The 13,843-nt window shown below is 40.6% G+C and overlaps 1 protein-coding gene across 3 annotated transcripts in view; it reads left to right on the top strand.

Moving 5' to 3' along the window:
- Positions 1 to 13,843, top strand: part of PRKG1 (protein kinase cGMP-dependent 1) — a 1,261,759-nt gene that overhangs the window by 881,741 nt on the left and 366,175 nt on the right. For all 3 annotated transcript variants that reach the window (XM_043596140.1, XM_043596139.1, XM_043596141.1), the window contains exon 5: positions 13,081 to 13,144. In XM_043596140.1, coding sequence (XP_043452075.1) covers positions 13,081 to 13,144 — 64 coding nt within the window. The remainder of the gene's footprint in view (positions 1 to 13,080; positions 13,145 to 13,843) is intronic.

The raw sequence follows: 13,843 nt of genomic DNA, 5'->3' as shown, positions 1-13,843 counted from the left end.
AAGTCTAGACATGGATGGTGGTGATGGTTGTACTACAGTGTGAATATATTTAATGCCATTGAACTATATACCTAAAAACCATTAAGAGGATAAAATTATGTGATGTATATTTTTATGACAGTTTTGAAATTACATTGCTTTCTTGGAACTCACTCTATGACTTCCTAAATCTGACTTTCTAATGACCGTCAGGTTTGGAAACCACTGTCGTAGGGCATGTTGACCAGGGATTTGGTCTAAGAGATTGGTAGTGGCTTTGAAAAAGGCGGTGAATCTGCAGAACTCCAAAACGTTAAAATAACATTTGGAAGTTTGTACTTGGGTATATTATAGTCTTAGAAGATGCTTTTTAAAGACAGTACTTGTAGTATTTTTGTTGTGTCTATAAATAACTTGATCACTCATATTTGTCTACTGCTTTAACTTGAAGTTAAAGCACTTTTAAATACATTCTCTTACAGTATTTCATGGCCTTGGTTTGAGATTCCTCAGGCCAGAATTATCATTTCTACATTAGAGGTGAAAACGGTGAGACTCACTGAGCTCAGATGAATTACCTATTACCCATGGTACCTAGTGTGGGGGTGATAGGAAAGATAGCTAACCGATGGGAATGTAACTCTTGTCTAAATGAAAATTGCAGGAATAACAGTTTTATGGATTTTCTTCTTTGAATGGTTGAAAAACATCGTTGTCATTTCTGCCATCAATTCCACTAACCATTTCGATGGAAATACGTCAAACGAATAAAGCGATGTGGCAGAATGTGCCAGAAGAGTCCTGGCAGAAGGCACACAGCTTGAGGCTTTGGCTGGGCAAGGTGGTGTGGGCTGTAGCTTCCCTGAGGGCGAATGAGTGGGTGACAAGGGAGGAGGACTATGCTTAGAGGAGCTCTATTCTTAGAGCTGCTCGTCTCTGAGCCCTGGACTTTAAAAAAAAAAAAAATTTAACTTTGTTCATTTTTTGAGAGAGAGGGACAGAGAGAACAAGCGGGATAGGAGCAGAGAGAGAGAGGGAGAAAGAGAATCCCAAGCAGGCTCCACAGTGTCGGCAAGAAGCCTGAGGTGGGGCTCCAGCTCCTGAACCGTGAGATCATGACCAAGAGTTGGAAGCTTAACCTACTGAGCTACCCAAGAGCCCCCTGAGCCCTTTACTTTAGAAGGGCTCCCCTCTAGATTCTCGCGGGTGTGGTCCCCTCTAGACCACATGCCACGATCAGGATCCTGGAATGCTATTGCCCAGATGGCCCTGAGCTCATGTCCAAGCTCAGCACCGGCTTCTCCTAAGGTCCTTTCTTCCCGCCCTGCCATTTGCTCCCTCCTCTGTCTGAGCGTTGACCAAGAGGCAGCCATGTCCGTGAGTGAGTGGTGGGGGTGATGGGGGGATGGCTGTGATGCACGGTGCTTGGTTGCACAGGGAATCAGTGCCCTGCAAATGTTAGTGATGGATCTGGAGGACACTTTGTTAAAATACAAATTATTGAAATACTTTTCCCTGTTGTTCTACCCTTTCCTCTTTTCCAAACAGATCGGCACGCTCTTTTTTTTTTTTCTTCTAAATTGACTATATTTGGCATATAACATTGTAAATGTAAGGTGTGCAACATGGTAATTGGATACATTTATATACTGTAATTTGATTGCCATTGTGATGATAATTACCACCTCCATCATATTATTCTTTGAGTGGTTGGAATAATTAAGTTCTAGATTCTCAGCAAAGTTGATTATCATATGGTATCCTTGCCAGAATTTATTACACGGTGCATTATCTCTTTATGACTTGCTTACTATTACTATTTTTATTTACCATTGTCACTTTGTATTCTTAACATCTGCCTTATCCCCCCACATCCATCCCCCGGTAACCACCATTTTACTCTGTTTTTATGAGTTTAGCATTTTCGATTTCACAAGCAGGTGTATCCTACAGTACTTGTCACTCTCTGATTTAGGTCACTTGCATAATGTCCTCAAGGTCCATCCGTGGTGTTGCAAGAGGCAGGATGTCCTCCCTTCTCATGGCTGAATAATATTCGATGTATATAACATATAGGTGTGTGATTATATAATCCATTACATATAGACACATATGTCTATGTAGTTGATTCTCACATCTTTACCCATTCCTCCCTTGGTGGGCACCTTAGGTTGTTTCCGTATCTTGACTTTTGTAAATTAATGCTGCAATGAACACGTGAATTTCTTGATCTCAGAATATGTGGTCAATACTAAAAGCTTCCAGAAGATACGGTCCTATCTATTTTCAAAACCTAAATTCATTTAATGTGTTTTAAAAAAGTAGAGTCAAGTGGGGAAAGAAGGACCTTTGGAAATGTTTCCTCAAGAATGAATTTGTCTGCATGGACTCACCGGGGAGGGATGGCCGGAAGCATTGGGTCCCCAGCTTGACCAAAGGTCCCCTCTCTTATCTCTGGGCACAAAAGCAGAGAGCCATTGGACAGCATGGGTTCTTCGTGACGTTGATAGGAGAGAGATGAGAGAGTTTACATTCCAGCCTCTGGCCATGACATGTCTCCTGGATTTGGTGTGACCTTGAGGAAGAGCTAAACAATGAACATTATCAGAGAGCCAACTGAAAAATTGTTCCTACTCCAAAATAATTTGATTGAAGAGAGTGAACAAATGAAAATTTCCAGCACTCCTGAGTCTATATTGAGACTTACATCTGACATATTAGAACATTTATTTTGATTATTGAAGGTCGTAAACAATGATAACACTTAGAACATAAAACTTGTATTTAATTATGGCGGCTGCTAATGTTTATTGAATATTCACTATATGCCAGTCCCCTTCTCAATGCTTTGTATCTGTTCTTTTGCTTATTTTCACCACAACCCTATGCAATGGGTGGTTACATCCACCCCTCCAATTTTTTAAGGGAAGGAAACTGAGGTCTAGAGAGTTTATATTGCTTGACAAAGGCATAGCTAATAATTAGTAGCAGAGCCTAATTCAACTTGATTCTCTTTCATTCAGAAGTCCATACATTTAATCACTATACGGTGGCTCAGGATAAGGAGTTTATATTGTCTCACACAACTGATAAAATTATACCTCATGTCTCCATAACGGTTTGCTTTATCTAAAGTATTTTTACACACAGGAAAAAAATTCTAATGCTTAGAATCTGTATGATAATAGGTAGTCTGTGAAGGTTGGAGTCACTGTGTGATAAGAGCTAAATGTTGCTGATAGACGATGAATCTAGCAGTGATGTATGTAGTATATACTGAGGTGGGGGCAAGAGACCCCCAGGAGGGGGGGTTATAAGTTATATGACTATTTATAAGTTATAAGACTATTGCATAGCTGACTGAGTCAGGATCAGTGACAAATGATCTAATTATGGGAGAAAAGTATGTTGAGAGCCAAAAACATACTTTTGTTGATGAGCCCCCTAAGGGGAAAGTTCATGTATCTATGAGGTTAAGAAGGACCCTTACTTAATCCTTCATCAGTAGAAATTGGTTTCTTTGGTAGGTCAGATTTCTGCTTTTATTCACTTGGTATGAGCTGCAGGAAGCCACTGGCACCGAAATAAACAATACCTGTCAATATTCTTCTTTTTATTTATTTTATTCATTTTGAGAAAGAGAATGGGGGAGAGGCAGAGAGAGAGGGAAAGAGATAGAATCCTAAGCAGACTTTCCACTGTTATCTTGGCTCCTGATCCAGGGCTCGGACTCCTGAACCATGAGATCATAACCTGAGCCGAAATCAAGAGTTGGACACCCAACTGACTGAGCCACCCAGGCAAACCCCCCAGTCAGTATTGTTGGCATTAATCTTGATACAGAGCTGATTTCTAGTGACAGAATAAAAAAGCTTCTGTGCTCCAAATGCTACCCAAAAATAAGTAATGGAACAGGATGCTCTGCTCTAGGTAGAGGACATTGTCCAACTATTTCCAGACTTGGGTTTGTTGGAGATACCTTGCCTTAAAAATAGGGGGCTACATCTAATACCCTGGTTGTATTTAAAAATGAATACCAGTGCTATCAACAATAGCCCAATTATGGAAGGAGCCCAAATGTCCCTTGACTGATGAATAGATAAAAGTAGATGTGGTATATAGATACAATGGAATATTACACGTGATCTAAAAGAACGAAATCTTGCCATTTGAAACAACATGGATGGAAGTGGAATGTAGCATGCTAAGCGAATTAAGTCACAGAAAGATAAATATCCGATGATCTCACTCGTGTGGAACTGGAGAAACACAACAGATGAACATAGGGGAAGGAAAGGAAAAATAAGATAAAAACAGAGGGAGGGAGACAAAACATGAGACTCTTAAATACAGAGAACCAACTGAGGGTTGCTGGGGGGTGGGTGTTGGGTGTGGGGATGGGCCTTAAGGAGGGCACTTCTTGGGATGAGCACTGGGTGTTACATGTGACAGATCTGTCACTGGCTCCTACTCCAAACCGATACTACACTGTATGTCAACTAACTTGAATTTAAAGAAATAACTTTACAAGAAAAAAAGAAAATACGTACACAAATAAAAACAAAGGCTGATAAAATCAAACCTTCCATTACTAAGTAGTTTAAAAACATCAAAACGTGTTTGTTCACTGTGAAAAGTATTCAGATAGTTTTTGTGGACTGCTTACTGCAGAGTCCCCTGCCCCCCCACCTCACTCCCTCTGATCCCACTGCAGTCTACCAGGAAATCGCACTGCCTCTACCTGCAGGATCCAGCAGAACTCAGTTGCTCTCCCAGGCCCTCCCCTGCTTCCACCCTTTCCAACCCTCACCATCTATCAGGCAGGAGACCCCTAGCTGGCCTACAACCTCTGCTGTCTGCCTCCCTGCCATTGACTCTTCTCAGAGCTGGGACAGGGTCTCTGGAGTCCATTAAGTGCTACAGACCCCTTGCCTTCCTGGTTCCTCTACCTGGATTCTCTCTCTCAGACCCTACGGTTAACTGTCTCCCTCACCTCTCAGATTTCTGCTACCGCCTCACATTTTCAATGAGAATATCCTCATCCTGGCCAGTCTTTCACCTTAGACTCCCTCCCACTGTAATGCCTGTGGAAGTTTTCTAATGGAAAATGCTATAGCCCTTATCTCATGTACTTCATCATACGTGTGTGTGCATGCACACATATATAATTGTATCATATGTGCTTATTTTTGCTCTTTATGTTTGCTCTTTATGTTCTATTTCTGATCAGTAGGCAGGAACCTTGGCTTTCATTGATGAATCCCAAACACCTACAACAATTTGTGGCCCATAATAGGCACTCAATGAAGTTTTCATGAGTAAATAAATCATGTAGTTAAACCAGTATTTTAACAACGGTAAGAATTTTTTCTGTTTGAAATGGACCCACAAAGATACATTGTATTTAGTTGTAACCACGATTGTGCCTTTTACAACTTTTGGTACAATAAAAATACAGTTATCAAACAGAACATTTTGAAAATACAAGAACGTAGAGAAAAGGAAAAAAAGTTAAAAGATTGTCATTCCACCTACCACAATATTTGTTAACCTTCTGCTATTTTCCTGCAAAGATTCTCTATGTATAATTAAAGGGGGACTTAAGGAAAACATCTTACATTATGCATATGTTTTATCACCTTTTCCTTGTAATGTTGTACGTATTCCATGTTTACATGCTTTTCAACACTTTTAATAACTGTAAGTCAGTGGTTCTCCAGCTTAGGTGGGTTATATCTCTCGATACTGACTGTATTAGGAGTTAAAAATGAGAATATTTAAAGATATTTACGAGTGCATTTAAAACCACCAAAAATGAACATTATATGTTAACACAAAAAGTGTGTTTTTAATAAAGATGACTGCATCTTCCAAAAACAAACAAAACTTAGTGAACATAGAAGTTTGAATTTACATTTTTTGCAAATCGAGTCAATATCTGGCTTGCTAGAAAACAAATTTCTCATATTTGCTTCTGTATTCAATCTGGTGAATTTCCTTTGTTTTGGTGGAAGTATATGAAAAGATCACTCTCAGAGATTGGTGGTAGGAAAGGGGGGAAGTAGGCTAATGACGTTTTCAGATAATTGTGGACCTTGTTCTTTGATACAACACCACAGCCCAACAGGTACTGGTTTATTGAAGGTTAAATGCAATATGGAGTGTCTGACAGTAGCTACGTTAGAATCCATTGACCCATCTTGTACTTGAAATAGATCTTTATCCATGCATGGTTTTGTAACATCATGCATGTATCAATCACCTGGACAAATACTGCTTCACGGCACTATGCAGGATTTCCAATCCTAAAAACTCTATCTGTTAATATCCACATATCACCAAAGATCTCATCAGAAAAGTCTTCAAGTATTGGAAAGCTGCTAAGCCCAAAGTGGCAGCTAGAAGTTTTGTGAAGTTGTAATTTTCATTTGAAAGTTCACATTTTGTCATGGGCAACAAACACTGCCTGGTTTGTTCCCCCCTTGTAGTAAAAGGCTCACTTTGTTCGTTTTTGAAAAAAACTGTCTGCCAGATACACACATCTGAATAACCACAGTTTGGTGGTCATTGCCAGGTAAAAATGATGTTTCTTGGATCAAGTGGAAGTCTTCAGCTTGCCGTTCCAGCAAAGACACAAGGGATCTGGGGCGCCCGGGTGGTTCAGTTGGTTAAGCGGCTGACTTGGGCTCAGGTCATGATTTCGCGGTCCATGAGTTCAAGCCCCGCGTCGGGCTCTGTGCTGACAGCTCAGAGCCCGGAGCCTGTTTCGGATTCTGTGTCTCCCTGTCTCTGACCCTCCCCCATTCATGCTCTGTCTCTCTCTGTCTCAAAAATAAATAAACGTTAAAAAAATTTTTTTTTTTAAAAGACACAAGGGATCTTCCTGGAGACTGCCACCGTGCTTCGGTATACCCAGAGGGACAGCTTGCATACTCACCATTTTGTCGCACACCATATTCAAAAGATGCGTATTTAAGAGTTGAAACGTAATAATGTTAATAACTTTTGTTATTTCATCAAAAATGTGTTAAAGTAAAAAACGACGTTTTATTTAATTTTTCTAACTGTAGGTAAGTAGGGATTAAGCACATAATGGCCAACGAGTGCAGGTTGGTGGTCACCGCCTTAACCTGTGCTGAGGGGTCCCCGTTGCTTTCACACCATCGGTGCAAATACCAGGCTGGCTGTTCTAGAATGACCCGTAGGTGGGAACAATTACTCCACACCGGATAGCTCAGTCCCACTTGTGTTTGTAGCCAGCTGTTCGTAGAAAAGATGATCTTCTTTGATGATTGGTTGCTTCTGATAGCAGATAAATACAAGCAAAAGGGCAAGTGTAGTCCTGGCCGTACATTAATCCACCTGGAAGGCAAAAGTGCAGCTCTGTAAGGAAGAACTGAAGTCCCTTCTGTGCTCGCAGCTGTAGCTTTAATTCAACTAGACACTATATCATTGGAAAGAGGCAGTGCAGTGATTTCTTCTACTGACTTCATCCAGCCGGCGTGGAACCAGGTCAACTCTGCAATCCTTTCTTGGTCTCTGACCTACTGTGGGCCTTTTCGAGTCTTTGCAGTATGGTGACTCATCCCAGGAGATGCTCCCCTTCCTAATTTAAAGGCCGTACCAAACAATTTTTGGCCTTCAGAATCCTCATCACGTCTACATTTAAAAGTTCCATTTCCTTTTCTTTTTTTTATTTTTTTTAATTTTTTTAAATTTTTTATTTTTTTCAACGTTTATTTATTTTTGGGACAGAGAGAGACAGAGCATGAATGGGGGAGGGGCAGAGAGAGAGGGAGACACAGAATCGGAAACTGGCTCCAGGCTCTGAGCCATCAGCCCAGAGCCTGACGCGGGGCTCGAACTCCCGGACCGCGAGATCGTGACCTGGCTGAAGTCGGACGCTTAACCGACTGCGCCACCCAGGTGCCCCCATTTCCTTTTCTTTAAATTTTGAATGATTGGGCTCAAAGTGACATCATAACTGACACAATAAGGTTGTTTAAGAAATATTCCTTTCTGTAAGACAATAAGGGAAATTATAATTCTTAGGGAAAAGTTGATTTTGTCATATTTTTCTTATTTGTAGTGACATTCTTAAAAATGAACAAAAATATAATGAGCTTTCTTTTATTTAGTTCTTAATAGTAATTACAAAAGTCTGAAGCTATAGCAGCTTTAGATAAAATTCTAAAAGTTAGAAATATTTTGCAAAACATATAAAACTATTATTGTGACACAAGATATGCAAATGTATGTTCTTCTTACTGTTTTGTTTTGTTTTGTTTTTTCACTTCGACATAAGAAACACAGGTCTGAATAGCCAGTTATTCAGGAGTTCAAAAGAATGATCTGTTGAATGATAAGGTTATGAGATTATAGCACATGTGTGATAACTGTCTAGTAAAAGCACAGATTTACTGAAATTATGCTGAGTTAATTTCTGTAAATAGTACACATATTATAAATCTATATACTACCTTACATTCTAGGAAACCCAAGAACATACAAGCATATATCCATTAGCCATCAAAGCAGTGATGTCACCATATTTTGTATGGTGTCTGTGGGATTCTGTTGTATACATGTGAAAGAATATGGTATTAGGGGCGCCTGGGTGGCGCAGTCGGTTAAGCGTCCGACTTCAGCCAGGTCACGATCTCGCGGTCCGTGAGTTCGAGCCCCGCGTCAGGCTCTGGGCTGATGGCTCAGAGCCTGGAGCCAGTTTCCGATTCTGTGTCTCCCTCTCTCTCTGCCCCTCCCCCGTTCATGCTCTGTCTCTCTCTGTCCCAAAAATAAATAAAAACGTTGAAAAAAAATTAAAAAAAAAAGAATATGGTATTAAAGGCAAATTACAAGTTACACTATTTGCTTTGACTTTGAGGCCCCCCCTTAAAAGGGTCTTGGGGAATCTGCAGCCTCTTACATCACATTTCAAGCTGCTGCTATATAAAATTCTATATTCTGTAAGTGTTTCAATTTCATTGACACATGGCTGTAATAAAATTCTTTGTACTTGGGTTTTCTCTCCCCTCTGTTAGTCGTTCCTTTCAAACAGTAGAGTGGCAGAAATAAAAGCATTAAGACAAATTCAGAATGTGGGACATCCAATAAGACAGTTGTCCAATCTCTTCCAAAAGTTAATGCCATGGGGGAAGGTGGGAGAGGGGTGTTGTAGAAAGAGAGACTAGAGGTAAAGGTACAGAACAGCCAAGAGAAATTGATGTGCAGAATTTTACTGGATCCTGGTTTAAGAAGAAAAAAAAATAGTAAAGACATTTTTGAACATAAGTAACATTTTAATATGAAACAGATACTAGATGTTATTACAGAAGTGATGTTCATTTTCTTACGTATGATAACGGTACTATAGTTAGACACACATTCTCATTTTTCGGATATGTACGCTGCAGGTGAGGGGCTGGGGTGAAGTTTCATGGTATCTGCAACTATGAAATGTTTCCTCGAAAATGATCTATGAGCCTATTTATAGACACAAAGAAAAATGGGTGAACTGAAGGTACATAAAGATGGCACAAGTGTTAAGAGTGGCAAATCTAGGTGGGGGGGATACAGGTGATTCTTGAACTATTCCTTCAGTCTTTCAATTTGTTTAACTTTTTTCATGATAAAAAGGTAGTTAATAAATCAAATATTATTCATATTATTCATATCCATATCACTATCAAAAAGACTGTAGAACTGTTTTGAAAGTTGCATGAGGCATTTTCTAATAATGCGACTGTAAACCATACCAGCCAGTGGATAAGTGATGAGCTCCACGTAATTTAGAGGGGGATTTTCCAACTTCTGTCACTTATGTTGGGTGGTGCCACCTCAGGCCAACTCTCCAGGGCACACTTGTCAAATCTGTAAAAGGGGTGACAATAACAATGGTGATTTCAGAAGGTGGTTGTAAAACAAAACTTTATGTTCTCTATAAAATGCTTACCCCAGTGCCTGGCCAATAGGAGAGACTCAAATCTCGTCTTGTATTATTGTCTTTGCAAATTGCAAATTCCAAGTCCTTACTTGATTCCATTAGAAAAACCAATGGCAGAGCTTTACAGGCATTAAATCATCTCTATTACATTACATTCAAACACATTCTGTAACTTCAGGCCTATTTATTGTAAGTCCTTAGGGGAATCAGCAGTCTTAATAGATGTGTAAGAATTACTTGTAATTAGCATGAAGATTGTTATAATAAATTATTTTTCACTTAAAATACGCTTCTCTACTGTTGAAACATTTTCTGGAAGTTTGTCCTTATAATTATTTTGCCTTCAGTTTTCTAAATCATAAACAACTTCATCTTGAATTATATGTGCAAATTAGTAGAGTCTACATGAATGTCTTTTGATGTTTGGGGGAAATTTAACCAACATATTTCATGGGTAGAATTCCAAATTACGAATATCCTCAATTGTTTTGTTCTTGGTGTTGGAGCTCTTGGTGAACCGATAATTCTTAGAAAGGAAATTAATCCTATGAGAGGCGATGCCTGGGTGGCTCACTTGGTTAAACATCTGACTCTTGATTTCAGCTCAGGTCATGATCTCATGATTCGTGGGTTCGAGCCTCATGTTGGGCTCCTCGCTGTTAGCACACGTGCTCTCTCTCTCTCTTGCTCTCTCTCAAAATAAATAAATTTTAAAATACATTGTTTGTAATGATAAAGGTCTTAGGATTTTAAAGATAGCTACAGAAGTATATTCAAAGCAATTTATTAAAGTGAAGCCATTTGGTTTTTTGTCAGTTGCTCTCCATTTGGTTAAATTTAGAAGTTCCCCAGTTGTTACCATTTTTTCACAATGTTTCTTCTTAAAAATCAGCCTTAATCTTTGTTGGTAACAAATGCCACTGAATGCTTTGAGACATTTAAAATTGTCAAAGATTAGGATAAGCATACAACAGAATATTATTCAGACAGGAGAAAGAAGGAAGTTCACATTTGCAACATGGCTGGACCTTGAAGGCCTTACGCTAAGTGAAACAAGGCCAGACTGAAAAAGACAAATACTGTATGCTGTCACGTGTATGTGGAATCGAAGTAAAAAGTCAAGGTCATAGAAACATTGGGTCTTAATGTGGGTGCGGGGGGCTGGAGGGTGGCGGAGACAGGAAGATGCTGGTTAAAATGATACAAACTTTCAGGTACAGTTTAGGATGAATAAGGTCTATATCTAACGTATCACATGGTGATGATGAGGGGTAACATCGTGAAATGTGCTAATGGAGTAAAACCGCAAGTATTTTCCACCAAAAAAAAAAAAAAAAGATAAATACGTGCGGTAACACGTGTGTTAATTACCTAGCTGGGATGAGCCCTTTCACGATGTGTACATGTATCAGGATGTGCACTTTAAATATCTCATTCTATTTGTCATTTATACCTCAGAGCTGAAAAAAAAGCACAGTTGTAAAAGGTATTTAAAGTTCCCTTCCTACAATTTAATGTTTATGTTTTTGCTTAATGTATTATGTCATCAAGCACATACTAATTTTTTTTTCTTGTGGACAAGAACTCTCCAGAACGTGGAATTATTATGGTATGCGTTGGCATGGACATAGCATAGTTCAGATAAAGTGGAGCATAGAAGAGACTACAGGCTTGTCTAAGGAAGGGAGCCAATTATAATATGAGGAAAACTCGATTGTAGTTTGTGGTTCACACCAATACCCACTGGGATAGAAGCATTCTGATCACCCGTCCATCTTAGGAGATGCTGAGAGATAGCTCATTAAAAGAACAAGGAAGGGGTAGATTTTTCCACCTGCATCACTCATGGAAATAGCTTCCTCTGTCTTCCTCTGTTTCTGTGAGAAGTTCCATCCAGCTGCTGAAATAGACTGCCTTCTGGAAATTAAAACCCACACGGCTAAGACCATAGCAGTAAATCTGGTGGAACAGATGGGCCTGGATGAATCGTTCCACCTCTGAATAAAGACCTTGGGATGTTGTCAGTAGGCTTTACACTAAGTAATAGGAATCAGAGGGACAGATGAATGGTATGCTCTGATTTCTTTCATTGTATTGTTCTAATCAAGCCTGAATTATTTGCTAAGTCAAATATCAGATACACAAATGTAGATGCACTCATTATAGCCTTCTATTTAAGCATTGAAGTATGATTATATGAGACTTCAGTTCTGTATCCCAGTTAGGCTTTGCAGTGGAGTTTCAAGAATGACATTTTGATGGGTGTGTTTATTTCTTTTGAAGTCATTACTATTTCACATATAAAAGAACTTTTGTTGGTCTGTGCATTTAGCGTCGCTCCGTATTTTCCTTTGCTGGTCATTGGGTGGAAAAATTAGAGAAGGAGGAGGTAAGGGAAACTAGTGTTTTCCTGGCCTACTGAGTCTGGCTTTTTTTCTCCACGTCTGATCTGCTCCTTATCATTGTCCCAGGATGCCTTCACACATCCCTGCTTTCATAACTTTGCTCCACACGCGCTAACGTGTCGTTGTTTGTAAATGATGGAAAACACAGGAGTTGAATAAGACAGATAAGCTGTTCTTATTTTTGTGGAATTTTAATTCTCGCAGGGAGAATACCCCAGAACAAATCCCTGATTAAGTATCTAATGACTGCTAGAGCAGGGGATAAAGAAGCTCTCAGGGGGAGAACCTGACCTGGCTGGAGGGGGGTGGGGAGAAAGCAAGCTTCCAAGGTTGTTGAATGAATGCTTGCAGGTGTGAGTGCGTCATCATTCAAGCTGTGTCCTAAAGAATGAGTAGAGGGGTCCTGTAGAAGGGAGTGTGCGTGAGTGTGTGCGTGCGTGCGTGCGTGTGTGTACGTACAGAGGGACCTAGAGAGGAATCTGGTGAGAGAAGACTGGTAAAGAAGAAACTGTTTTTTCCCCCGTTATAGCCGAGGCATCTATAATTATAAGTGGGCTTTAACCTCGGCTCTGGCCCACTTCTGTGTTCTCCCTGGTACAACGTGCCTTTTCCCTGTCGGTCATCAAGTCACGCTCGTGTCCGTGCTTTCGTCTTCATCCGCAGGTTCTTGGTCGTGAAACGTTTGCTGTTGCACGTTGCTGTTTGGTTGGTGGAAGGAAGTTGCTTCAGCATCTTCTCTGTTTGCTTTTGCAGTGTCCCAACGTTCCAGAGCCTTCCTGAAGAGATCCTCAGTAAGCTTGCCGATGTCCTTGAAGAGGTAATTGTTTTTAAGCCCTTGAACTTTGTGGGTTGGGACATAGCCCAGCACAGCAGCGTGATGACGGGTCACCCACGGCAGAGAGACCCTGAAAGGGCTTTCAGCCCTGGGGTGAGCAGTGTACGTGGCTTTGAATAAAAGCCAGCTCAGCACACCTGTCATTTATACGCAGTTAGAAAGGTGCAAATCGACTTAGCGACTGAGGGAGGAAAATCCCATTGTGGCAAATAGGATGTTTCCTTTGACTTCCAAGAATGGGAGATGGCGAATTTCTCTCTTCTTTCAGTCCGTGTAAAGCAAGATTTCAGTAGCTACCCCTCAGAAGCTTCAGATGAGCAAATTTACAACAGGTATATGTTTTATTAGCATATGAGTATGTATGCACCAATGCAAAAATGTCGCTAATATTCGTATTCTCTGAAGCTGTGAAGCCCAGGGAATGGTACAACTGGACCCACTAGGTTTGCAGCTTCCTGACTGGCCAGGGAAGGATAGGGTCTCCGCAGAGACAGTGAAGGAGGGGTACCGGAGCGCCCATGCAGGAGCGCAGGGTGATGGGGGTGGGAGGAGCTGGGGGACACCTGCTCTGGTATCTTCTGCTTCCCCAGGGATCCCTAAAGCAGGGTCACCGGCTGAGGATGAAGAATGGGCGGAGGTATGGGAGGTTCGGTGACAGAGGAGGAGGCAGGACAGACGTGG

This window comes from Prionailurus bengalensis, chromosome D2, assembly GCF_016509475.1.
Source record: "Prionailurus bengalensis isolate Pbe53 chromosome D2, Fcat_Pben_1.1_paternal_pri, whole genome shotgun sequence".
In the NCBI taxonomy this organism is placed as follows: Eukaryota; Metazoa; Chordata; class Mammalia; order Carnivora; family Felidae; genus Prionailurus; species Prionailurus bengalensis.
Note: the sequence above shows the minus strand (reverse complement) of the source record. Positions and strands in the feature narration are given on the sequence as shown.